The sequence below is a fragment of the Labrus mixtus genome, chromosome 4 (genome assembly GCF_963584025.1).
Source record: "Labrus mixtus chromosome 4, fLabMix1.1, whole genome shotgun sequence".
Taxonomy (NCBI): domain Eukaryota; kingdom Metazoa; phylum Chordata; class Actinopteri; order Labriformes; family Labridae; genus Labrus; species Labrus mixtus.
This window is the reverse complement of record NC_083615.1, coordinates 8,768,894-8,795,105: the sequence shown is the minus strand read 5'-3', so window position 1 is coordinate 8,795,105 and position 26,212 is coordinate 8,768,894. Positions and strand designations below refer to the sequence as shown.

The window sequence follows — 26,212 nt, the reverse complement described above, 5'->3', positions numbered from 1 at the left end:
AAACTTCTATCAAAAATACAGCAATTCCAACTGATAAACACTCAGGTATGTTTTACCTTTGGTGATGAATTTGAAGGAGAACTGGATGTAGAGAGTGTTGCTGCAGTCCAGATCCCGTGACACAATCATCCGCAGACCATCCTGTAAACAGAAAAGAATACAGTAGCATTGTTAGTTAGTGATGGTATCAAATTGTATTTTTGTGTGTTGCAGAGTGTTATTATTATCTAGACTGGGTGTTCTTTACATGCTGTTTAGGAACCCTACCCCTTTGAAGATGAGGGCCATGCCAGATTTAAGAGGCTCTCCGCTCAGAGTTCCCCTCTCTGCTCCGTACACCTCAGGCCACGTCTCCTGCTGCAGGTTCTCATTAAAGTCTTCTCTCAGCACAGACGGCAGAGGGGTCAAAGGCACACAGTGTGCCCCTCCATATCCCTTATCACATCTTTATGAGGAAAGTGGGAGTAAGGTAATAGTATGAAACATTTACATGTAAGCAGAAAAATAATGTTAAAATAACAATAAATTAAAACTAAGAGAAGGCAGTTGTACTTACACACAGCGACCGTTGTCACACAGACCATGACCAGAGCACATCCATGGACAACCAGGGGCGAGTAATACATTATCTAGAGCCCATCCTTCTGCACCTGGGGTAAAGTGGGTCTGGATCCAACGGAAACGAGTTCTGGGAGAACTGAGGGATTCAACAGCAAGTCAGGAGTTAGAGCAATAAACAAAAAAATAAAGATGCCATCAACAATTTTTTAGCATAAACGTTTAAAGACATACTTGGCAGCACTGGGCAGGTAGACAGTGATCCTCCTCCAGTGTTTATACTGGGTTGAGGTATAGACAGAACTCTGAGTATAACCAGCACAGCCGATGGCTGGGGGAACACACTCTGGGGTGATGAGGGACCAGTGGTGACCACAGTCTGTGGAGTACTCCAGTTTCACACCATGGGAGAAGGAAGTTGATTTACTGCAGCCCATACTCAGCTCAAACTGCAGGAACGACGAGCCTGACACCTCAAAGTCCCAGCTCTCTGCATACCTTGGCTTCTCTACAGACAGAGTGAAAAAGCAAAAAACCATGGCAATGGTTAAAGATATATTTTCACTTCAACAATGCCCAAACAAGACAAATGTTTGTAAATGAACATGTCAGGAATGAAACTTTGTGAACAAATCATACAGAAGGCACATTTAAATGAAAAACAGTTAATACAAAACACAAGGTTCCTTCCCCTTGATGTTCCTGTTAATACAATGCAAACTTAATAAAAGTCAGATGCAAATCCAACAATAGCCTTGGAAATGTTAGGCAATAATGAGTTTTGTGTGAAATGTTTGCATGTTTAGATGCACAAGAGAACCAACATAAAGTGTGACAATCAGTGTTCACCAAGGGGCATGGGAGCTCAATGTTTATATTTGTGTTGCCAAATTAGTCTTGCTGTACATGTGCATGCTCTTGCTATGCATGCTAAATGAAAGGACCCAGTTGTAATGTAATATTTGTGTAAAGTAAACCCGCTCACAGCTTGATGCAAGCATAAATAACAGGCAGGATGTTCATTCAGGTTTGCTCTCATTAATAATTCAGGACCCAAGGCACCGCAGTAAATGGGTTATTCAATTTCGACTTGTTGTGTGCGCAATGCTGTGATGTCACTGTGCAGCTATTTATGCGGTTGAGAAAAGGTGTGTATATATGTGAGAGTGGAACACTAGATTTACATTTTTTGTATCTGCACTTTAAAAAAAAAAAAAAAATTATAATAAAAGCTCACAGAGTGGTCGAGGTGTTTAACAGCATCATTGATGCATTCATTTTACTGTAACACACTCGCACTCAATATAAACACTTCAGCTTCACTGTTCCATGTCAAGTGTCTTTCTGGAGGACTACTTGATGGGGACTGTTGGGTAGAACAATTCCCTTTCAATACACGCAGATACATTGAAAAGTGTGTTGTCTCGAGTCCTTTACTATTTTTTAAAGAATATTTTTATTTATAGATAGGAAAGATATGGAGTCACAGGAAATGCAGGAGACAGATTGGGGGATGTCATGCACCACAGCGTCAGGATCGGAAATGGCACCTGTGACCAGTGTGACGAGGACTGCAGCCTCTGTACATGGGTATCTTCACTGACAACTGAGCTAAACCAGCGCCCCAAGTCCTTGACTCTTGATGTATGTGTTTATAAACAGTAAAGTGTTTTAATGTGTTTGTTTGACTCACTATCAATGGCTTCAGAGTTGAAGGTAAGGGCTGTGTCCAGCGACAAACAGTCAACAGTCACCTCCCCACCCTGAATGCGGTACCAGTTGTGCCTCAGAGGGGTGGAGCCATCGAACTTGTCATGGAAACCTGTTCTGGAGCTGTCATTCATACCAATCAAGACATCATCCAGAGCCCACTGGGCAGAGTGTTTCCCTGGAAGGAGGGGCAGAAAAATGAAAAGCTTTAATACCAAGAAGATATTTAAATCTTGTAGCTTTTCTAACTTTTTGGGTTGTGAATCCTATTTGTGTGCCGACCTTGCTGTGGCTGCCACCACCGAAATACTGTGTAAGGGGTTTTTGCTGCAGGTGGCAACTCGATGGTCACCACTTGGGGCTCCAGGAAGAAACTAAAGTCCAGCTCCCTCAGGAACTGCCACTGGACACCATTGTTAGTGGAGAATTGAACAATAACACCTAGAAACAGAGAAAACAGAGTAAACAGCACATATTTTTGAATAGATAAACATACCGAGGTGAGTAATTTAAAGCAGTATGTAAAGAGAAGATAATGCAATAGAATGAAAAAATGGATACCAAGATTATTAGAGACTAGCAGATAAGAAGGCTGTCAGTGTTTTATCTGCCTCTACAGAAACAACCAGACTGAGCCTTCAGCAGTGCTGCAGGCTAGAGATCCACTATCTGCTGAATGATGCCTCGGAAAAAAAAAAAAAACAGGAACCACTGCACTTTGATTCTCCATTACATAAAACTTTGACAACAAGGAATAGATCTGTAGCTACACAGTCTTAACAAGATCCCAAGGCTGAGAGACGGAGAGAAGCCAGTGGTGAAAAGAACAAACCATGTGGAGGTGCTTTCTAAAGACTGCACTGTTAAGAAACAGCCACATGAATGCAGCAAAGAGCCTGAATTCACTATTTGATAATTACCTTCATTGCGAGAGCGAGGCCTGGTGCAAGTTGGCCCCAAACTCTTACTGCCGATTCGTATGTAGAATTGGGCCAACCTGTATGTAAACAACAATATTTAAAATTGTAATATACATTAAACATCTTATAAATAATCATCTTACTCTCAGAACTTAGAGATAAAAGATTTATAGGCGTAAATTGAAATCACCGTGTGTTGGATGTGTCCAGAGGAACAGTGCGTGCTTCTCTCCTCCCAGGGCTACTGAAGTAAAGAGCTTTGCCTTCGCCAATGATGCCGCAGCCACCTCCAATTAATCCCCCACTCAGGCTCTGCCACAGTGGGCTCAGCTTACTTTCAAAGCCCTCAGTCAGCTCCGTGGGACAGGCTACTGATGGGACACAACTATCCTGCTCCACTATGGAAAAGAAACAGGAAGTCATTATGGCTAAGACACATAAAAACGTAACCTTTTATTCTCTTTCAGTTTAATCAATGCACCTGTGTATCCCATATCACAGAAGCAGACTCCAGAGATGCAGTCTCCATGTCCCCCACAGTGGTTTGGACAGGGCTCAGAGATGTAGACCCCATCCAAGGCAAAAGGGGGGGCATCTCTGTACAGGCTGCTCTCCTGGAACCAACGGAACCTGGTTTTACTAGAGAATGAAGGGAAGAGATAAAGTAGCCATTTAAATTATGCAAGTCAGGTTTAATTAAAAAAATCAGTGTCCAATAAATAAAAAATCAATTAAAAAAACTCAGAAGATCCAATTGCATGCCTAAAACCATAGCTACCTGGCTGCAACATGACGTGGTATAACCACAGTGGCCCTGGTCCACTGTTCATAGTCTCCTGTGTTGTAGACTGTTGGCTCTCTGAGCTCACGACCACTGCCCTCACAGACACCTGCCCCTGGGGATCCTGGGTAACAGCCCTCTCTCACCAGAGCCCAGGTACGACCAGCATCATGGGAGTACTGCAGCAGGACCGGGGCAGACGTGCTGAACTCTGACTCACAGCCTATGTTCAGCTGGTGGAGGAAAACACACAAAAACAATTGAATTTTAATGATGAAGCAGAATTGTTTGTCTGTTTGTCAAAAATATCTACTGTAAAACATCTTTTGTTTTTAAACTTTTCGCTCTCTCCATGTGGGTACCTTAAACTGAAGAGTGTAGCCAGCACGCAGGGCCAGGTCCCTGGTAACCGCCACCCTATCCCCATCTGAGCGCCCAAATACCATGGCAGAGGGTGTGGGGGCACAGAAGCTGTTGTTGCTTTCCCTCTCCATGCCTTCATTGCCCAACATCAGCCACACACTCATCTGGTTCAGGGGGTAGTCAAATGCTGGCTTCTCATAAAAGTTCTGTGGAGAGAGAGAAGAAAAGTGTTGATTCTAGTTGTGATGTGTAACCGGGTACAACTGTCTGCACCAGAACAGATTTCCCATTAGATAAAAACAAACACTTTGCCAGAAAGCTTTAAGATTTTACAGCTGCTCTGTCTCAGTGTTGATGACACTTTCCATTACAACAAACGAAGTTCAATCCCAAGAAAAAGCTGAAGCTGCTCATGAGGTCAGAGCAACAAAAAAACCCTCCTCAGATAGTTTCCTGACCTGTGGTAGAGTTGGATTGGCCATGGGGATGATGTGTTTTTCCCTCTCGGACAAAATTATGACATCATCAATTGCCCATTGGTCATAACCCTCCCCAGAGTGAAGAGGCTGCCACCAGCGAAATCTTGTGGAGGGGGTCTTTGAGGCCAAGGGAAGCTCATAGTGGACAAATCTGGGGAAGAGGCAGATTATTGATGAATACACAGTTATTACAACTACATTTGAGTCTTTACTTGTACAAAAGGGTTATAAAACAGTAAGAGCAGATCTTGTGCACTGAGAAAGATAATTAGTAAATATAAAAATCAATAATTTTCCTCTTTCTTCATGCCCTGGTTTCTCACCGGGGCTTGGTGAAGTCAGTGAAGTACATCTCGGCAATGAGGCCCCAGCTGATGCCCCCATCATTGCTGTACTGTAACAACACTCCTTCCTCCCTGCTGTCGGCCTGGTTACACTCCGACCAATCTCCGCCCACCCGCAGGTAGAACTGCACAAACTCTGCCCATTCAGTGTCCAGATCCCAGCTCACCAGCTGCCTTAGCCCAGCCTGTTAACAACAGATGAATACAGAAGTACATGTGAGGGGATGTCCTTCTTCCACTGTAGCATGGCAACTATCCAGTAATCAAAATATAAATACTGTCTGCTTTACAAATATCTTCATCCTTGAAATGAACGCTACTGCAAAAAAAATACAAGTCTGTTTCTTGGTAACAGCTGCAAAGTGAACATGTTGAGCTATTTGTAATAATTCAGAGAAGATCCTTCAAAGAAAAGGTCCAGGGGTGAACATTTTTTGGCTGTTAAAACTAGGAAGTAATAAGGGATTGAATACAGTGCCTCAGCCAAGTTTGCACATTCCTCAAAATTAGAACATTTTATCAACAAAACATTGTATTTTTATAATTTTGTTGATTTGGATTTGCACCAATGCTAAAGTTGAATTATAATTTTCTGTGTGTCTGATTTCTGTCTCAGAAGTAAGTGCCATAGCTGATGGGAAAATTTGAAAATTTAACAAAGAATCTGCAATCTTGCAATCGTAACAAACTGTTACAGCTGTTACAACTCAACCTGAATCTGGATTTGCACCCAAAACTTGTTTTTCATCTTTGTTTTTAGCCACGATAACTAGCAGAAAAACAAATGACCAGAATGTGCCTTCTTGAAGATCAATTTCAGTGTTGTTTTACCTTACTGAAGTACAGGGATGATCCAGATGAGACCACACCACAGCCCATATCAGGTGTGACCACCTCTCCGCCAATCACCTCCTGCCATGTGGCCAGCAGTGCATCCTGGGACTCAAAGTCTGAGAGTACACTGGAGGAGAGTGGGGTGGACGGCTGGCAGTCTGTTCCAGAGAAACCATCATCACACCTGCAGCAGAAGACAGGGAAGTTACTCCTTGTTGTGCTCTGTGTCCATCTGTGCTTTATTCTGAATAGCACAAATATCCATCAAACGATATGTATGTGTCTTTAAGATGAATTCAATTTTGAAACGTGTGTGTTAGAGCTGACCTGCAGTGTCCATGATCACACCAACCATGTCCATGGCACATGTGAGGACACTGCTGACCAATGTAGATGTCATCCAAAGCCCACTCATCCTGCTCGCCATAGTAGTTCTGGATCCAGCGGAAACGTGTGGCACTAGACCTGAACACACAAGGTACACAGAAACAGAAAATAGAAGGTTTCACTAGATTCACGGTATAAAAAAACTGCGGTCAGGACGTAGAGGTGAGTGAGAGAGAGGGGGGTAAAAGTTTAGATAAACAGACAGTCATGCAGAGAACGAGGACAAAATTAGATGAGAGAAGGTGGAGGGAAAGAAAGAGTGAATGAGAGTCAGAGTTCATATCCATGTATCCATGTTAGCTGTACATACCTCTGGAACAGTTTCGTCCTCTTACAAGTTCATTTATGAACACAGACTTTTTCTTCTCATAATACAATTTTAAATTGCATTACATGATCCCTGCATGTCAACCACATCATCATGCTGTTGTCACTAATCTACCTCTCTACAGGGGGTAGAGATTTATGGATTTAGTGTTGTGGCAGGTAAAGATTAACCTTATCACATGTGTGCATGTCTAGTTCCGTGTGTGTGTTTGTGTATGTGTGAGAGAGTGTGTCCTAGGGTGATGCATTTGTATGATATGAATGTCAGAGAGAGGGCAATATCGTCATAATATAATCAGTGTTAAAGGCTCTAGATGTGATTGTGTGTGCAGTGTGGGTCTGGGTGCATGTTTGTGCTTCTGTGTGCCTATCACTGCTTACTGTACGGTGAGCGTGCAGCAATGACAAATGTTAGCAGAAGCGTAGATTGTCAGGTATATTGGGGATTATATAGCATGGAGGTTTCTTGGTTTGCTGCTTTGATGACCCGTATCAACTCGGACCACCTCCTGCTCGCACAAAGCTGGCCCACGACTGTTTTATTGCCATTTACTGCCATGACCCTGTGACCTGTCGTAACACGCTGCAGGAGATTAGTCCACCTTTATTTAGGAGCTGGTGGTCGAAGGAAATGGAGGTGCAGGTCATGGTGCTCAGTTAGGAAGGTTTATGTGATTAGATGAGTTGATAAATGGGCCAGCTAGGGCTGTAACGGTACATGTACTCCTCGTGAACAGTCCAGGTAGACGATGCAGTTCAGGTTCTAGGTCTGTTAACACTTTCAACTGAATATTTACAGATTCATAAGCCTAAATAACACTCATTGAACACATAGCTTAAGTCACACTCGCAATGCTTAGTGTGTTATTTGTCTGATGGTTTCTAATACGACGAGTCACATAATCTGATGTCATATGGCTCGGAGAACTAATATTGAAAACACAAATAGCCACAGCTGGAGGAACCTCTTATACTGTTTGGAAATTAAATGTAGCAGAATAGTTATTAGATATTATTTATTTAACATAACATTATGTTTTAGTCAAGGTGATTTGAACCAGACAGTGTGCACCTACATTTTTTGTCCCCTCTTAACTGTATCTGTTTCAAATATAACTAAATTGCAAACCCTTATCTTCACAACATGAGTTTCAAGGGATGTTGCTACCTTACAATGCTAATGTGTTCGGTGCCTTGCTCAGGAAGTGAACTGGCACCTTTCCAGCTACCAGACCAATTTACAGACATGGTCCGCACTGGGACTTGAACTGACGACCCTCCAGTTCCCAACCCAAGTCCCTTCAGACTGAGCTACTGCACTACTGTAAGGGTAATTTGTAAGATGGAAATTAAAATAGAACTAAAAGACAAACAATCAGATTGACAAGTCACTGATTATTAATCGTTTTGTCTCCAAAATCGACCATTCACTTCCAGGATATGGCTCCTGCTGAATTCCAAATAATTAGGATTTTCAGCATTATGTTAAAAATCTGCCTGTATTTCTGTTTTATTAACCGTACACAGGAAAAAGCTATTAAACAAAGATTAAATCACTGTTATGTTAATTTTCAAGACGTATGTCACATACCATGTCTTCTGAGGCAGAGACAGAGTGATGCGTCTCCAGTCTTTGAACTCTGATGGGTGGTAGACACTGGGAGCTGTAAACTCAGAGCAGCTTGGCATGCCAGGCAGGCAGGCCTATGAGACAGAAATTAGGATTTTATTTAAAACAAAAACCTTTCTATATGCTTAATATTGATTACATATAATTCGTATAAGATTTTGATTCATTGGTTTTTATTTTTTCGGGGAAGAGTTCTTCCTCAGAAAAACCATCACCCTGCCCCACAGAATACGCATTCAAAAGGCAACCCAGGATTATGTTATCTCTGACCTTGAGCACTGGAAGAGAAGCAAGGATTAACAGTATAGGACATTTTGTGAGTTACATTCTGCACTTGCCAGATGACTGCAGATTCACACACATGGGAGAATTAGAGAAGATTCAATGATGGAGGAATCATTACAGCCTATTCAATTCCAAAAGCAATACAATCTTGGCAGATACTTTGGTGCTTTATGAATATTTATGAGCCAGTTGTGATCACAGAAAATCTTTGTTGAATCATGGGAGGATAATCTGCTTGCTGATTCAAGTATTGCCATGTATTCGCTAATAGCAGGACATTAAAAAAAGTAATTGCGATAATTTCTCATCTGAAAAAAAAAGTGCCACATTTAAAGACTCTCATTATTTACTCTCATTTACACACTCTAACTGAGGCTTTAATTGGTAAATTAATATTCATGATCATAAATAAATTATATTTTTCCTTGGGTCTCTCAAGGATGACTTCTACAAGTTTTCGTGATAAAAAAGGTGGGCTGCAGGCTGTGAAAACTGTAAGTAATAATTCCTTAACATTGGAAACAAAGCCGATACTTTTTTATCTGCTTACCTCTTTCACCAAGTGCCAAGTGAGGCCGTGGTTGGTGGAGAACTCCAAGCGAACCTGAGTGTCAATGTGAGGGGAGGGTTCACGACCACAGCCCATGACCAATGAGAACTGGAGACTGTAGGACGCTCCGATCTGCATTGACTGAGTTTCCACATAGCGGATACTAGAGCCAGGGCTGGGCTCACCGGAGAAACTAGAGCACAGTGTGGAGGAAGAGTGAACATCACAGTGTAAGTTATTATGCAGAATTCTATGAGTCGCTTTCACTAAAAAGAAACTAAAACCAAAGGCACTGAAATGCCAACGCCAAGTTATAACTTTTATATTATAGGTACTTTAGGTTTCCTACCTGAGGGTCCAGTCATGCTGGCAGTAGGGCTGGACATGGCCAAGATAGAATCCAAGACTCTGGGTAACATCTAGCACGTTGCTGAAGTCGAGACTTATGGTGTTGAACAGCACCGAGGTCATGCTGATTTCATCCACGGCCCACACATCGTGCCCACGACCTGAGTGGTATGGCTGCCACCAGCGGAACTGCACACCAAACTTGCGAGCGCCAGTTGGGAGCTCAACTGACACAATCCTGGTCGGTGGGAAAGAGATTATTTACTGAACTCTATTGACCTCTAATTCTGCCCATGTTACAACTGCATAGTTTTAGTGATGGTATAATGGCAAACATTTTAGTAGGAATTAATCACACAAGCTGACTAAACTGTGACTCAGAATTAAAGCCCACATATTCACAGTCTGTTGTTCATAAATACCGTACACTTGGGCAATTGTCAATAGATTCTTACACCATGCAGATGGTCATTATGACAACAGTTCACGAAAAAAACATCTATTGTCATTTGCAATGTCTTATATCTCAATCTGTCCTCAACACACCTTTTGTCTTTGTTAAAATTGACCTTTATCAAGCTGTTTTCTTCAAACATACAGTAACAACCTGCGCTTACACCTGCAGGTTAAAGACTTCGGTTGTAGTTGTCCCTGACTCACCCGCTCCAGTTGACCTTCCTAGTACTGATGAAGAGCTCTGAGACCCAGCCTGAACAGCTGGAACCCAGCCCACTTTGTCTTCATTACACACATAGATGGCACTAACTGACTCAATGGGTCCCAGTGGCGTACACCTCCAGTACACCATTAGCACCGCAAATGTATGCGTTAATGGAGTTATAGAGTCTCTGAGGAATCATAAGCATTAAACCTATAAACATCAGCGCTACCTTGGCTCATGGAAGCCTTGGTACGCGTAGTGCTGCAGCAGCGTCCAGGTGATGCCGTTGTCTGAGGAGTAATGAAGCAGGACACCCTCCCCTGGCTGGTCGGGGGCCGGACATGAGCTCAAGGTGCTGCGGCTGCCCAGGCGAAGGGTAAACTGTAGGTACCTGTAGAGAAAAGAAGGCAGAAAATAAGAGGCAGAATAAGTAGGGTCAGTTGTGGAGCGAGAATGAGAGAGGAAGGTAGAACTCGGGAAAGACATGGTGAATTTTTTTTTTTTAAGCGACAGAAAAAAAAGGGAAAGGGCAGGTTGATAAATGAGAAGAAATAGTGAGGTGACCAAGATTGTGGTCAGGAAGTAGAGGTGAGAGAGAGAGAGAGAGAGAGAGGGGTAAAAGGGTAGATAAACAGACAGTCATGCAGAGCAGAGAGGTGGGAGGGAGGTGGCAGGATGATGGATGAGATGATTAAACGAATGAGGACAAAATTAGATGAGAGAAGGTGGAGGGAAAGAAAAAGTGAATGAGAGTCAGAGTTCATATCCATGTATCCATGTTGACTGTACATACCTCTAGAACAGTTTTGTCCTCTTACAAGTTCATTTATGTTTTGGCCGACACACTATCATCAATACTAATGTTATATTTATTACAATTTCCGTCATCTATCTTTGGCTGCCAGTCACCCCCCCAGCACTCTCTGTCCTTGTCTGATCTGTGCTTCCAATTGTGCTGCAGTTTCCTCTTCCAGGCAGCTGTTCACTCAATCAGCCAGGAAACTGGCATTAAATATGGCCATCAGGTGGCACACAGAGAGCCGCAACAGGCATAATCAATCTAACACAGATGCCATATCTAACTTCATCGCTCCCTCTCTATCTTTCCCCCTCACATTTTCATCCTCTCCTCTCATCTGCAGTCGTCCCCATGATCACAATCCATCTCCCAGCATATATTATGATGGAAAGAGTTATTGATGAAGGAGGAGAATGGATAGCTGACTGGATGGAACAGTTGCAGAATAAATCAGAAGTAAGAAGTTTGCTTAACAAACTAATCCAGAGGTGGCGAAATCAGCAGAATCAGAATCTGCCTGTTAGCATGCGTAACATGTAAGTGTTTGGGCAGTTTTTGACTGTATAGGAATTTATCAAGTTTTTGTTTTTACATCCATGATCTGCTCCTTTTTGAGACTTTCATTACCTGGCCTGGGAACTGTCTAGCGGGGCGGTGACCAAGTGTCTCCTGCTGTCCCTGTTGAAAACAAGGGCCTTGCCGCTGGCCAGCACCCCACAGCCGAAGCTGACCTCAGCCCCGCGAAGAGAGGAAAAGCTGTGGTAGGAGGAGAGGCGTGGGCTGGAGAAACCCTCTGACAGAAAAGCCGGGAAGGTCTGGGAGGCAAGCTCACAGGCTGGACCACTGAAGCCTGGATCACATCTGGGAGACAGGGGAGGAGAGGTAGGAAGAGAAATGAAAAACAGTGAAGGGTATAAATGAGAAAAAGAAGACAGAGATAATGAGAGTCCATTAATAAATCATAACCATAAAACAATTTGATTAATCTTGAATGGTGAATGGTGCAGCAAGGCACACGGTGGATCATGAGCAGAATCTTTTTTTCGTGGGGGACATTGGATTTATTTGGTTAAATAAAAAGAAGATCCTTACTTGCAGCCAGTGCGAGAACAATGTCCTCTCCCAGAGCAGAAACGAAGACAGGCTGGACCCATATACACTAATGCAAAACACAGGATATTCATTTAATTTCACAATAAAGTTTTTAACTCGTGCAAAAGAAGTCAGCTGTTGCACAGGTAGCTGAACACAAAGACAGTGCATTTTGTAGGTTGGGACCTGCACAGAGGAGGTTTTTCAGGCTTACTAACCATTGTCTATGGCCCACATGTTGCCCACTCCAGCGCCAGATTGTTTCCAGCGGAACCTTGTTGTCTCTGTCAGGGCAGCGTTGGGCAGAGGGATGGAGATTCTGGTCCACCTAGGGAGACGAAATAAAATATGTTTGTACCAACATTGAGACACAGTAAATACATGTACTGTCATGCACAAACAGTTGCAGAATCATTCCTACCCGCTGTAGTTGTCAGAGGAGTATACGGTGCTGTGAGGTAGATGGGGTCCAGTGCAGAGCTCTGGCAGACACTCAGTGTGGAGCAGAGACCAGGAGCGGCCCTGGTTGGTGGAAAACTCCAGACTTACGCTAATGGAATAAAACATCAACATTTTAACATGTATATTACCCGTATTTGTATCAGTGAATACTTTGGAATGAAAAAAGAATAAAACAAGAGTGTCTGCCAGTCTTCTGAGACTCCACTGTAAAGCTTATATCTTTATCCCCTGTACGGTAAGACATTTGATACAAAAGCAGCTTCAAATAACAGGAACAGTTTCTAACCTTGAGGATCTTAATACACAGAAAAATGTGTAACGTGATCTACAAAAACTCTGTGAACTCACATTACTTATTGCTGAGACACCGATTGAGTTCAGCTTTCTCTAGTGGCTGCTGTTAAGGCATCAAACCATTATGTTTCGTGTCCTGTGTGCACCTGTTACCATTCTCACCAGCAAAATAAGTGTGAGTTCATATCCATTTGGGGTGCCTTAGTTGGTATAGGTCTCCTTTGTTGCAGCCAACCTTTTGATTTGACTAAAAATGTGGCAATATTTCCACATGAAAGCCTAACCTAGTTTTAAAATGTGTCACACCTGTTGGCAGGCTGGTAAGAGCCACAGCCTAGGTTGATAGAGAACTGGGCAACATGTGTGTGAGTTCCAGGCAGCACAGGGAGCAGCTGCATGAAGTCCACGGCCCACACGTGGCGGTTGGCACCTCCATGTGATCGCTGCTCCAGGCAGAACTGAGTAACTGGTGTTTGCAACTCAGTGGGCAGCCCTACAGATACTACTGCAGGAGTCTGAGATTGGAAAAGCAGAGGAATAATGAATACAACAGACCAGACAAATATTTGGAAAATAAGGGAGGGTAGCCAACACATTTTCCTGCAGCTCAAGATGAGATCTGCAAAATGCTTATTTTGTCCTACACGTCGAAAAATAATGATCCCTTAACTGCTACAAAGATCACATATACATATATCTATCATAAGACAACAATAGCAAGAGCACATTATGGACGACAGGCTGGGGAAATGTAATAGTCACTTTTTTTTAAGGAATGGGTTAAATGATCCACACAAAAAGGGGGTGGGGGGGTGGGGGGGTGGGGAAACCAGGTACTCCAAACATGAAAAATGTAACAATGAGGAAGGAAATACTTAAAGGGCCTTTATCATAATTATAATAATGGCTAAATCATTAAAAATCAGTTTGCATTTTTCTAAATAGCCCCACATTCTTAATCATTAAATCATTCAATGACTGTCTCACAAAGAAGTCTGGGAATTGCAAACCAGTAAAGAGCAGTAAAGAAATTCAGATTTTTGTTTTAGAGAGTGTGTTCTTTTATGTAAAGATGTTGTGTACATCTCCTACCCTGTAAGAAGAGTATGGAAGAGTGTCGAGCACCACGCGCTCCCTCCGTCCTTCAGACCTTCCAAACACAATCACATCGTTCTCATGGGACTCTCCTGGATCACAGTCACCACCACCTTAAAACAAACACACCCTTACTAATGTGTTCATGTTATAGAATACACAAGTGGAAAACAATAGTCACAAATGGACCATGAAGACTGAGGCTGTATACTTATCAGTATATAAAATGAAGCTATTGTTGCTAACATCAATAACAAATACATCACACTGTATTATGGATGGAAGGTTTCCTCTACCCATGGTGAAGTGGAAGCGAAGGTTTCCGTAGGATGTGGTGTCGAGGTATGGAGTGCACACCTTCCTCCGTCCTTCACTCTCAAACACCAGAGCTAAGCCCGACTCAATTTCTCCACACTGGGTCCCATAGACAGCTCCCTCAATGTCCCAGCTGGATGAAAATAAAAGACAGGGAGGGCTGGTGTATAAAGTTTTTTGAAAAGCTACGTTTATTTCAGACAATAAGTTGCGTCTGAATTCTAAGAGGCATTTAAACAAATACATCATTTTAAAGAAACAAACATTCAAGCAAGCATTCCACATGATGTTTAACTCATGAAAATATTTAGTGGTGGCTCATCTTTCAACGGTTAGATCAAATTTAACAACAACCATTAATGAGGAGTAAATAATGAAGGAAAAAAAGGCTAAACTGGATTTAGTCTTTTAATTACCCCATGTATTTATAAATATGTTTCCAGTAATAGTTCTATGTGAGGGAAATGTGCTGAATGCTAAAAATGTCGAATGAAACTCCCCAAAACTCAGTAAAACCCGTACAGTCTGCTGCCAGTCAATGACAAAGACAAAGTTGATCAAATAAATGATTAAAAATTGAAAATAGGAACAGAAGTTATTGAATGTGACTTTAGTAGTATCTGTTCTACGAGTCCCCTAATGAATGTATAGAACAATCCTCTGTAGGTTATTTGAATGCTGGAATACTTTAAATGCCTGCTACTACTTGCTGTTTTGAGAGTTTGTGTATGTACATTTAAAATTTAAATTGTTTAGTTCGACAGGCTTTCGGCTCAGGGTAAACTTTTTTGTGACAAGCTGCCAGAAAGGAAAAAGTATGAAGTGAAGTCCGATGCATAAGCTTTTTGCTAACAGGAAATACTTTACCTTTGTTTACCTCATTATTTGAAACTTTGCCATGTAACATCATGTGTTTTACAGAAAATAAAGGAAAGCAACCCCGAAATGCGACCTTACTAACTATCAGAAAACATAAACACAAGTGTAGACGTGAAGCGCACACTTGTGTTTATAGATTGCCTCTTATACATCTTCCCCTGGAGTATTACTGAAGTCAGTAAGCACTTGCCGTATTTCACACCTTGCCGGTAAACAAACTCTCTATGCCAGGAATATGGCATAAATCACCTGGAAGAGGACTTACACATACATCGTCACACACACACACATGCAGACACATATTTGCGCGCAGTGGAGAGAGGATCCTCATTAGCACTGACAGAAGTTAACTCAGTATGTCATCTCTCTTTCTCTCTCCTGCATTCTTCTCCCCCTCACCCGTCCCCCCCCCCCCCAACCTGTTCCGCTGTATTTTGCACCATGCAGAATATAAGCGACACTGCCTCTTTCAAAGCCAGTGCTGAGTAAAATGACACTACACACAGAGTGGAGAATTACCACCAGAAAAACTTCTTCCTCTCTACCTCACTCATGTGTTAGCCCATGACACCTCAAGGGTGAGAGTTAGCATGCAGTGCAGTATGTTGGCATGCAGCTGAAAGCTGTGAGGGTGCAGGCTCCCCGTAGAAACAAACCTCTGCTTAAGGCCCTTTTCATATATGGAAAATTGTACTGACAGACCTGGTGCATGAGTGCTGTTAATTACTCTCTGGCAACAACACTATCGATCATCTCTCCTCTTTCATCTCTCGACCTCTTGCAGTGCTTCTGACAGTGTTTCCTTGCTGTCTGCGATCCACTGTGGGATTGTGTGTATGTGTCTAACTCTGAACAGATGGAGTGCTGTCTATGTAGCAGTCAGAGGTATGGCATTAACCTGTGTAAGCCTGCAGGCCTGACTTATACTTGTGCAACCTGCTGCTTGTCGCGCCCCGGCATATGACAAGTGACAGATGACCCTACATCCATTATTATATTTCACATTATTTTTGGCTACCTAAATTCCTTTGTATTTGGCTCTTTTTTTATATGTTGGCCTTTTAAGATCACGACAGAGTTTTGTTTCAGGTCTGGTATAACATTACGTTTTACACTTATACCTTTATTTCTGTGGAACAAACTCCCCCTCAGTATCAGGTGTGCCGGGCACATTAAACCTTTTTAAAAGCCTATAAACCTGTAAATCTACTCATTGGCGTTTTAACAATGTATTACTCCCATGTATTTTGTTTGTAGTGTATTTTGTTTTAATTGTCCAGTTTAACCTTTACCTATAATTTCTTAAATGTTTTTTTACAATATTAGTTTTATGTGCACTTATAAAGCACTATGTCACTGCGTATTTAAGAGGTGAAACAGAATAAAAGTTTACTTCCCTACTGATTTAAGATTCAAGGATTTGGTTAAAATGATCCAGTAAGAAGGTTGGAGAAACTATGGGACAATTATACTGACTTACTTTGAGGGGGCGCTTTCAAAGTCTTCTTCCCAGTAGCTTCTTCCCTCCTCACGATGAAGGTCAATGTCTCTGGTGGAGGCAAAGCTTTGGCCAACTCCTTCACCACCGTGGAAATACAGGGCATTGCCCTCAGACTGACAGGCATGCTGTCCAATAGGAACACAGGTGTGAAACATGAAATCAGTCACAAATTAAAAAAATGAGTTTCTTATGAAAATAATTTGGAAATTGGAACCCCTTTCATGTAGAAACTGCTGAAAGTATGATTTCTATTGTGCTTTAACATGTAAAATTCTGCCGTTCAGTGAGAGAAAGTTTGTTTCTAAATTGATATGATTGGTCAATACACATTCTATCATATTCCAAGATACAGGGCTATAAACCTTTGTATATGAAATCAACTTGTAAAGTGGAGATTCAATATGCATTTTCTTAGTCATCACTATACCTTGACGGTAGCTCCAGGGAAGAAGAGCCAGTTGGCGGTATCTGGAGGGTCGAGATTGTCCTCCATGAGGGGCGCTTTGTGTGCAGCATTTACCAGCAGCATGTTGTCCAGTCCCCAGCAGGACTCGTAGCCTTCAGGGCCTTGTGGGGCCTCCTGAGACCAACGGAGACGAACACCATCATTCTTAGATTTATGTGGCAAGGGAAGCAGGTGGACGACAGTGCTGCTGTTGGTAGGGGCTCTGGAGGAGAGGAATGTAAACAACATTAGTGTCTTGGTGGACACATGTGTAGTGGCTGATAAATAATAACATGTTGCAGTTTAATGCATTAAAACATTTCTTTAGTCATTTAAATGAGGCCGAAATGGTCAAATAGGTAGGGGAATTGTGTGCATTCATTTTGAAGTGAAGCAAGGGGGAAACAAAGCACATTTTAAGAATGAGTCTTATTGTAGTTAGACAAATTATTAATACATTATGACTGTATTTATCCAAGCAGAAGCGGGAGGGATAGAGGGATGAAAATCAGGGGGATCATAGAGATGCAAACAGGAGAGGAATGACAAATTAAGAGGGGGAGGTGTGAATGAGGGAAAAAAGAGAGGGCGGGTGTTCATAACAGATGGAGGGACTGTGGGATGGATGAGGAAGAAGGAAGAAGAGGAGAGAGAGAGAGAGAGAGACCTGATCTTCTCCAGTGTGATCCAGTCATCTGAGGTGTTGGTGTTACCACTTAGGCTGTATGACACAGTGATGCTGGGGTCTGAGTAACTGAACCGACAGGAGCCTGAGCCTAGGGAATAGAAACACGCACACAGGACAGATATATGAATGTTAACACACTCCTGTAGATTGACAGCTGAAACTGAGTTAGCTACTTTCCTTTAACAACTGTTAAATTATATCAGCTGGGCAATGATCCTTGGTGTACCCTGAGGTCTGACATGGCGGCTTCTTCTGACTGATTGCTCCCACATTCCCTCACTTAGTCGAGTGGAAAATTATGTTCAAGTGCGGTCATGGTGGAACTAAAAGATCAGCGGCTTAACAGGGCTGACAGAAGGGGTTGGGCAGAGCTGATCAGAGGAGAAATGCTGAACAAAGACACTCTAGTTAACTCTAGAGTATGTTTATGTATTTCTTAAGTTTTGTGGGATCATCCTATTTTTGCCAAGCTTAAAATGTGTGTTAGTATGCATGCTTTGAGAGCTGGCAGGGTCAAAGGCGGCTAATGGAGGAAGCAGGTTAACCCAGTTGTCCGAACCCCCTGCCCCTCGAATCCCTGACTCCCACCCTTCTCCCACAATGCCACTTGGTGTGCAGCTTCCATGTCCCGTCAGTGTCCTGCCGTGCTGCTCCATCCCAACTAAGTACAGCTGTGCATCAACCTGCAACCACTTTGCTGTCGAGCATCAAAAAACGCATATAAATGACCTGCAAATTAGAGTGAGGCCAGACAGAGCGAGGGATGGAAAACGAGCGCAAAAGAGAAGTACAGGAGGGCCAAGGTCAGAGGGGTTGTCGCTGAGAATGCACTGTTATTTTCCTCCCTGTCGCGTTCCCATGAGAACTGGCGGAAGCATGTAATGGACATGAAAAATGGAACACCTCTAAAAACTCTGCAATGGCCTTCAGGGTGTCTTTCCAGAATAGTGTAAATCATTCATTACTGTGATAGGAGAGGCAGAGCAAAGAGATCGAGGAAGAAACACACATATACAGTGTGTAGCAGTTGAATTACTGACATGTAACAGGCCTATTTCCTGAGGATGACAATGGAATCTACTGCACAATGGATATTCAAACAGAGGGTCTTATACATTAGCCTGTTACACAAAATATGTAGGCATTGTCTGCAAAGCATGTGGGGATTTTAAACTCACCCAGGGCAAACTGCAGGACTGAAGCAGTGCTGGTGTTGAGAGGTACAGTTGTCTGGGAAAGAAACACAAAGCAAAGTTTGAAATAATATTGATAGTTAACCCAGTTTGAGATCTTTTTTATATCATTTGTTACACAAAGAAAAGTTATTTTATGCTAGGTTAAGACCAGAATGTTGAGCATGTGACCACATCTATCAAGTGTTTTGAACCATTTTGAGGACATTTTTAATCACTGCAAGAGTGAGACAACCTTGTGTGTATTGTATTTATGTGCAGGTTTGTGTATGTATAAGTGACAGAGACAGACAGACTTAGGAAAACTAAATTATTATGGCTGTGTATACTTGAGTATTTGTTCACTTTGTAGCATTGGCAACCCTCTCTTCTATGTTTCTGGATGTGTACGCTTGTTGCACTTGACAGAAGAGCTGCCAGGCAGCTGCACCAGACATTTGGAGGACTGAGAGACAAAGCAAATGCTTATCAGAGAAGCACACAGAAAAATGTGATTCTAAACACTTCTCTTGCTGCTGACTGCTTTAATCCTTTCAACAGAGTAAACAGTCTGAAATCAACTTTGTAGAGATAGAATGAAGGCATACATGTATTCATTTCTGATGAACCATTATGAGTGTGTGCTGGAATATGTGTGTGTTTCACAATGATTGTTTCGTACTGTCCTTATGCTACTGTGCATTATTGTATAATGTTCATGGTATGTCAGTCATTTGTGGTCCATATGTTTTTCATTTTTCTTTCAAAACAGACATTATCCATACCATTCTCAACAGCTGACCTGCAGTGGTCTGAGAGGTTAGTTTGAGCTAAAACAGCTCCAGTTATGTTTTCAGTAAAGTGGAAAAAGATGTAAGATGTAAGAAGACTTAACTGTACAAGTTATACAGATGTTTATAATCTGTTAACAAAATGGAACAAACAGATCAAGAGACACATAGTTATCCAACAGATCTGTCTGATGTCAATCTCTGACCAGCAGGATCATCTTAATGATGTTTTTATTTTAAGTTATACATTATCAGAGTAAGTTTGATAAGATTGATAATATATAAGATGAACAAACCACTTCGCTTTATGTTCTTCATAAAGTATGTATGGTAAATATTTGTTGTCTTTTTTATTGTGTGTATCAGTCTACTTCATCCTGTGCCTCAGACAAATACAGTTTTATTTGAAGTTTAATAAACTGCACTGAATGAGTCCTTTATTTGCACTCAATATGACTGGAACAGATTCAGCATTCTTTTTGCTTAAACCCAAAAATGGGGAATATATTAAAATAACTAAAGATATTGGCTCTAAGTTTGTATTCAATTGTTTTTGTTTAGTCAAGCCGAGCCCCACGCATGCAGACAAAACATCTGTGTCTCATCTAGCTTTTTCTGAGTAGGTGCGCATCATTGCTTTGGATTTCTTTTTTTCTATTTTACTCTCACTTTGAACTTGACAAATAATAGTGAATTTGCAGAATGTGTTTTTTGTTTTGATGCCAAAGGTATTTTTTTATTCCTTAATTGATTTCCAACAGGCAACTTATTGCTAAAAATAAGAAACAACTTTTTTGTAGTTAATTTAGCAAAACATAAGTTTAATCATCTTGTTTTGCAGTGGTTACAGCCAGTGTGCACTTACTCAAGTTGTGGTTGTGGCTCCACAGTAGTTGGTTTGAATGTATGGTCAATGGGCCATAAAATGTACAGTGCTCACAGTGTGTACAGTGGTCACAGTGTGGTTGAACATGGCACTTACCAGCGCTCGCTCTCCAAAAGGCTCACAGAATGTGACCGCTCTGCCATGCATCAGCACACCACACTGCTCTCCCACCTCACAGTTACTGCACTCAGACCTGCACAGAGAGGAGATGAGGAAAAGAGGAAAAGAGAGTTCGAACAAAAGCAAATCGTTTTTTATTGGAGAGCACAGAAGATTAAAATTCAGCCACCACACCCTTAAACTACAAGAGCAGTTGTAACCTTTTCACCTACCAGATGCTCGGGTCCAGCTCTCCTTGGAGGTTGGAGTCAAAGTCGTCACGCAGCACAGCATGTTTCCCATGGAGCTCCACTAAACAAACATATACACCATATGCTCACAGTTAAACACAACCTGTGTGATATTATGTCTTTTCATGATGTAATTACCTATGTAATTATTATATCAAAGGAAAAGAAACAAAGGCAAGTAGTGAGTGCTGACTCACCAAGACTAGGCCTCAACGGGGACTCTGTTGGAGCTAATAGGAAACAAAATAGTGTTAGTTACACAGTGGTGACATCCTGTATCGTACCTGTCTGATGCCAATCCTGAGCTTAACTTTTAGGCATTGTTCAGGGGCAGTTTGAAAGAACATTTGTGTTAATACAATACTAAAAGTTAATGTACAGACATCAGAGACTTTTCATATCTGCAAAGTTTTGCTTTTTTAATTGCATAAATAAAGAGTGTAAAAGTCAGTGAGTGCACTTAAACGGGCCCATTCTTAAGTCTTCTCGGAGTGAGACAAACTTTCTTGGTGTCCTGGCAGGCCATGGCTGCAGTCTCTAGGCTGCTGATGTTAATTCCTTTCAGTAATGAAAGGCCGTGCGGCCGTGATTAACGGTTCAATGCCAATTAACCGCCATCCTCCCCAGAGGCGATTGTGTGCTGTAATCTGTGGCCACTGCCTTGCTAACACACTCAACCATCAATCTCTCCCAGGGGAAACATAACTCGGAGAAGAGAGGGGAGGTGAATAGAGGGCTAGTGAGTGTTAGGACTTAATGAATCAAACATTGTTTAAAAAAAAACACACTGGCTCGAACTTAATCACTGAGAACACATTGCAGAACTTAAACTTTAGCTAAATGACATAAAGTTGCAGATAGGCACTTGGCCTATAAAGATGGATGAAAACCAAATGAATCATTGAAACATTTCTAATAGATTACTTGTAAGGGGGGCACTGAACATTGAAGACACAAGAAAGGTGTCACAAATCATGCAGGCCGGTGGATGTCATTAACTTACTCTAACTTGCTCTACAAAAGAGAGTAGCAGGTGATTATTAAACTTGAGCACTTCCACGCTGTATATCAAGGATATAGCCAGGAAGAAAATCATATCAATTTGCACATCTTTGTTTTCAAATGTTGGGACATTTTTCAGAGTTTATGCTGCAACCTATACTGTAGAATTTAGTTTAACTTTCCATGATCATTCAATGTTGAGTGGCACAGTGGCTTTAACCTTTAATCTCACTGTCATTCTTCAATCCCTCTGAGCTTCTGTATTCTGCTCTGAGTCTTTATAAAGACAGCCATACTCCACACAGAGGAGAAGTATAATCTACCACTGTATTCTCCATCCAGGATGAGCCTGCCTACCTGATAAAACATACTAAGATAACACAGTGAGGACTTATTCCAAAGTTTAATTTCAAGTTACTTAAGACTTTCTTTTGAAGCATACAGCGGTACAACAACTTCCTCAAAGAGAGGGGTTTATATTTAAGAAATCCCACCTCAAACCCCTCATAAACAACAGAACCTAAACCAAGTGAGGAGCGATTATAAAATATAGATTTCTCACTATCGTAATGGCTGTGCAAATGTCTTAACTTTGAGCTAAAGCTTCACTTTTGTTCGCTGGCCTCATTTCTTCCCATTGGACCGATATTCTGGGCACTTGGAAATGGATTTACTTTTCACAGAGCGGTGGTAAAGTTTCATGCTGACTGTAGAAGTTGGAGTCTTAGTGGCCTGTGTGACAGAGCTGGATGGTTCAATGGCTGCGACTGCTCTGGTGGGCCCCGACGCTCAGCACCATAGCTGGAGCTCGACGATGGAGCCCATTAAAGGCAGATCAAAGGGCCGTCTTCCTTCCTCTGCGTCTCTCTTGCTCTCTTCCTTCCTTGCCCTCTAATCCTTCAATGTCTACTGATTTAAAACATGTTTAGAAAAGCTATCAATCCCAGCATGTGTAGCTCTCTCATGTTTCTTGTTCCCTATTAACATTCTGAATTACGCTAATAAAAAATGAAATATCTAGCTGATTTCTTGGTTTGCGTGAGCATGTGTGTCTTACATATTCATCCTTAAAAGACCATGTACTAAAACCCAATTCCTGGTAATCCACCCTCTCAAGCTGACACACAGTAATAAATGCTTGGTTGATATTCTGCTCTCTTCGGTCTTCTCCCCTCTCTCTCTTAAACAGACCCCTTTAAATCGCTCTCAGTCTTTCTAGGGAGGCCACTTGGCTGGAGAAAGGCCAAAAGATTTTTTTTTTTTTTTTGGGGGGGGGGGGGGGGGGGGGGGGGCGGATAATCCCTTCAAGCTTCCAAGAAGGCCTCATTTACAGTTTTCTTTCTCCATGCTTCATCAAGCTCTCCTGCTGTCCCTCTCACTTGCTTTCATTCACTATCTCTTGCCTCCGCCCATCCATCCATCCGCACCCATTCCGGCTCTCTCTGCCTCACCCTCAGCTCATCGGGAGCAGACAGTGGCGCTCATTTCACTTCGAATAATCCCCTCTCACTTTCTTAAAGACTTCAATTACTGCCTCCTCTATTTGCGGCTCATCTCTGCTAATGCCTGTATCTCCCTGGCCAGGGCTTATATTCTCGCAAGCATGCAGGGGGGACATGCATGCACACACACACACACACACAGAGACCCAAAAGTGCATGCAGACAGCTGACCAGCCCTCTGTGCATTTTTGCTGGTGTGCACACATACGCACGGACATAAACAGGAGCAACAACAAAAAGAAGTAAGTCTCAGTAAACCCCATCAGGACTGAAATCAAACGTGTGCTGATGAGCAGGGTTGGAGTGATCCGAGGGGGGACTAAATGAACGTAAGCTTTGGCAGACTCAGACATTTTAGCACAAAGAGCGCAGGGCACAAGTCATGTTTAATCTTCTCCCCCTTCTCAACATCTTCTCGCTCTAATCTTCTCTCTCTCCTCTTCACTCTCCACCCTGTAAACGGCACCCACCCCTTCCAATTTCCCTTGTTCTCCTCTCATTTGCTCCTTTCCCTGTCTGACTCACATCCTGAAAGACGTGAACCCCGTTTGAAGTTGCATCGCCACCAACTGACTTGTGGTTGCAATTACTGACTCACCAGGATGCAGCATGCTATTGTTTTTTGCTTCTGCAATTACCAGACAGAAATGGTTTTCCAAGGTCAGAATGCAGCCACTTTGCTCTGTCCATTGACAAACAGGGCCTTTGTGTGGGTTTCAACAGGCATCATTACAATAATCACAGGTGAGTGGAGAGAATACCATCAAAAGCAAAACTCGCCATGATTATCCAATTTCTGAGTTATCTCTTCTACCTGTGTTTCTTAGTGAAGGTGGAATGTAAGGTAAAAGAAAAGACCATTTTAGTGACATGGTGAGAAGTAGTAAAGAGAAGTATTTGAAAACATGTGGATGGGCTTATTTTGCATGTTTTTTTTAGGCTTTTTTGTGTGCATCTCTTTGGCAAACATTTGATGTCAGTGTGTTACAGATTTGAAAAAAACCCAAAGCCTTTTCTTCCACTAACTCTCTCCTTGCTCTACGTCAGGTAATTCCAAGGAAAAAACAAAATAGGAAAATTAATTATGCAGAAAACCACAAAAGAAGATTAGAAAGAGAAAAGGGGGGAAAGCGTTGGAAGAACGATTTAGTGGGGATTATCAGGATGCTAGAGGGAAACATTCATAGTGAGATCTCAAGGTTTTTTCTTGCTGGTGAGCGATGAGGAGTTGCAGGCGAGCCAGCTTTCAGCCAGGCATGCTGGCTGAATGCTGGCTAGGAGGGTGGCAAGGAGGTGGAAAAGTGGAGGCCACCTGTCCCTCCTCTGATGCACTGTGATCAGGCGTCCCTCAGGGAGCAGTGGCCTCTTTGAGTTATATGTCCCTCTAATAATCCATCTGGGGTGCAGCGCACTCGACCAGGCCCATAAAGAGCTGATTTATCCCCTCACTGGAAATGAGAGGACCTGGCGACGCTGTGCAGAAAGCAGGAACTGCTGGCCCTGTTGTCAAGAGATAGAGCTGATGGACGGCCTGCCGCAACATCCACAACCACTCCACCCATTGGAGAAAAAGGCATCTTTTACCAAGCCAAAATCACCTCTCAACATTCACTGACTTGGATTTTTTTCTGGGCTTAATGAGTCATTTTATAGTCGCTTAGTAGGATCGGGAGCGTTCTTCTGTTTCATCCTGCTGCATGTACGTTCATACAGGGCTTCATGGTTTTGGCCAAAAATTATAATCACTTTTTTTTATTGTTTATTTCAAAAGCGTATATCCTACTACTCATCCACTGCCCGTGCTGGACAGGGAATGTCATTTTTGGCCCTCACCAGCCTCTAACAATCGGCCAAACAGAAGCAGCAGCCCCGTAAATATATCCACTGTTCCACAATATCCATATTCAAGCAAAAGTATGTAAAAAGTGAATGTTAGAAAAATAACTAGAAAGCAGGTGGCTCTGGTTTGAATTTGACTAGTAGCTCTTTTTCTGAATGTCATTCCCTCTCTCTCTCTCGCCCTGATTTCTGACTTTATCCATTGTCCTTTCTCTGTATTAAAGGCTTATAAAGGCCAAAGATAAATATTTAAAAACATGAACATGAAATATCTCCTCACAAGATTAGAAAAGGATAGTGTACCTTTTTTTAAATATATGTCCAATAGACTACCACATAGAGTTTAATTGGGCAGAGCACACATTTTAAACATCTATAATCTTTAGTAGCGATTAAAAATCTGTGCCGCCCCATGTTTATACACGTGCAGTGATTCAAAGCTTTGGTGGGAATTAGCATTTTGCAATCGTCCTGCTTATAAGCATCTCTAAATAGGTGGTAAAAACTATTTGGCAGTGTGCTGTTTGGTCCCACCTACTGCAATACTCTTGCATTGTGTATTTAATTGGGTTGCAGCAAGATTTTGTCAGACTTCTGTTCCATAAGTTTCTTTATTTAACACACAAGAACAAAACTTTGATTGTTTGTTCTGTGCTGATGGTTGAATAAAGTAATGTGCTTTTGATCGAAGCCAACTGAAAGGGACATTAGAGAGATGAATTGGAAGTTGAATGAAGGAGCGGACTGAAGCAGCATGCTGGCACAGCAGAAACAACTGTTTGAGCACATTGTCTGGGACCAGGCATTCGCCAGAAACTGCTAGACAGATTAATTAACACACATGTTCCCACACACGTGCACACACTTCCAGCCCTTTCTTGTGCTTCAAAAGGGTTTCAGCTTAATTTAGAGAGAAAAACTTG

The 26,212-nt window shown here is 42.2% G+C and overlaps 1 protein-coding gene across 2 annotated transcripts in view; it reads right to left on the bottom strand.

Annotated features, from left to right (window-relative positions):
• reln (reelin) overlaps positions 1-26,212 on the bottom strand; it is a 94,086-nt gene that overhangs the window by 14,792 nt on the left and 53,082 nt on the right. For both annotated transcript variants that reach the window (XM_061035672.1, XM_061035673.1), the window contains exons 5-37: positions 21,144-21,176; positions 20,929-21,007; positions 20,693-20,789; positions 18,926-18,977; positions 17,727-17,835; positions 17,042-17,282; positions 16,594-16,739; positions 14,216-14,367; positions 13,917-14,032; positions 13,131-13,339; positions 12,490-12,618; positions 12,287-12,396; positions 12,069-12,135; positions 11,604-11,837; positions 10,407-10,568; positions 9,518-9,754; positions 9,169-9,361; positions 8,295-8,407; positions 6,317-6,454; positions 5,987-6,173; positions 5,135-5,340; positions 4,791-4,962; positions 4,332-4,538; positions 3,967-4,202; positions 3,670-3,827; positions 3,379-3,586; positions 3,189-3,265; positions 2,551-2,709; positions 2,252-2,446; positions 793-1,066; positions 557-697; positions 268-445; positions 57-141 (exon numbers count right to left, since the gene is read on the bottom strand). In XM_061035672.1, coding sequence (XP_060891655.1) covers positions 57-141; positions 268-445; positions 557-697; positions 793-1,066; positions 2,252-2,446; positions 2,551-2,709; positions 3,189-3,265; positions 3,379-3,586; positions 3,670-3,827; positions 3,967-4,202; positions 4,332-4,538; positions 4,791-4,962; positions 5,135-5,340; positions 5,987-6,173; positions 6,317-6,454; positions 8,295-8,407; positions 9,169-9,361; positions 9,518-9,754; positions 10,407-10,568; positions 11,604-11,837; positions 12,069-12,135; positions 12,287-12,396; positions 12,490-12,618; positions 13,131-13,339; positions 13,917-14,032; positions 14,216-14,367; positions 16,594-16,739; positions 17,042-17,282; positions 17,727-17,835; positions 18,926-18,977; positions 20,693-20,789; positions 20,929-21,007; positions 21,144-21,176 — 5,100 coding nt within the window. The remainder of the gene's footprint in view (positions 1-56; positions 142-267; positions 446-556; positions 698-792; positions 1,067-2,251; positions 2,447-2,550; positions 2,710-3,188; positions 3,266-3,378; positions 3,587-3,669; positions 3,828-3,966; positions 4,203-4,331; positions 4,539-4,790; positions 4,963-5,134; positions 5,341-5,986; positions 6,174-6,316; positions 6,455-8,294; positions 8,408-9,168; positions 9,362-9,517; positions 9,755-10,406; positions 10,569-11,603; positions 11,838-12,068; positions 12,136-12,286; positions 12,397-12,489; positions 12,619-13,130; positions 13,340-13,916; positions 14,033-14,215; positions 14,368-16,593; positions 16,740-17,041; positions 17,283-17,726; positions 17,836-18,925; positions 18,978-20,692; positions 20,790-20,928; positions 21,008-21,143; positions 21,177-26,212) is intronic.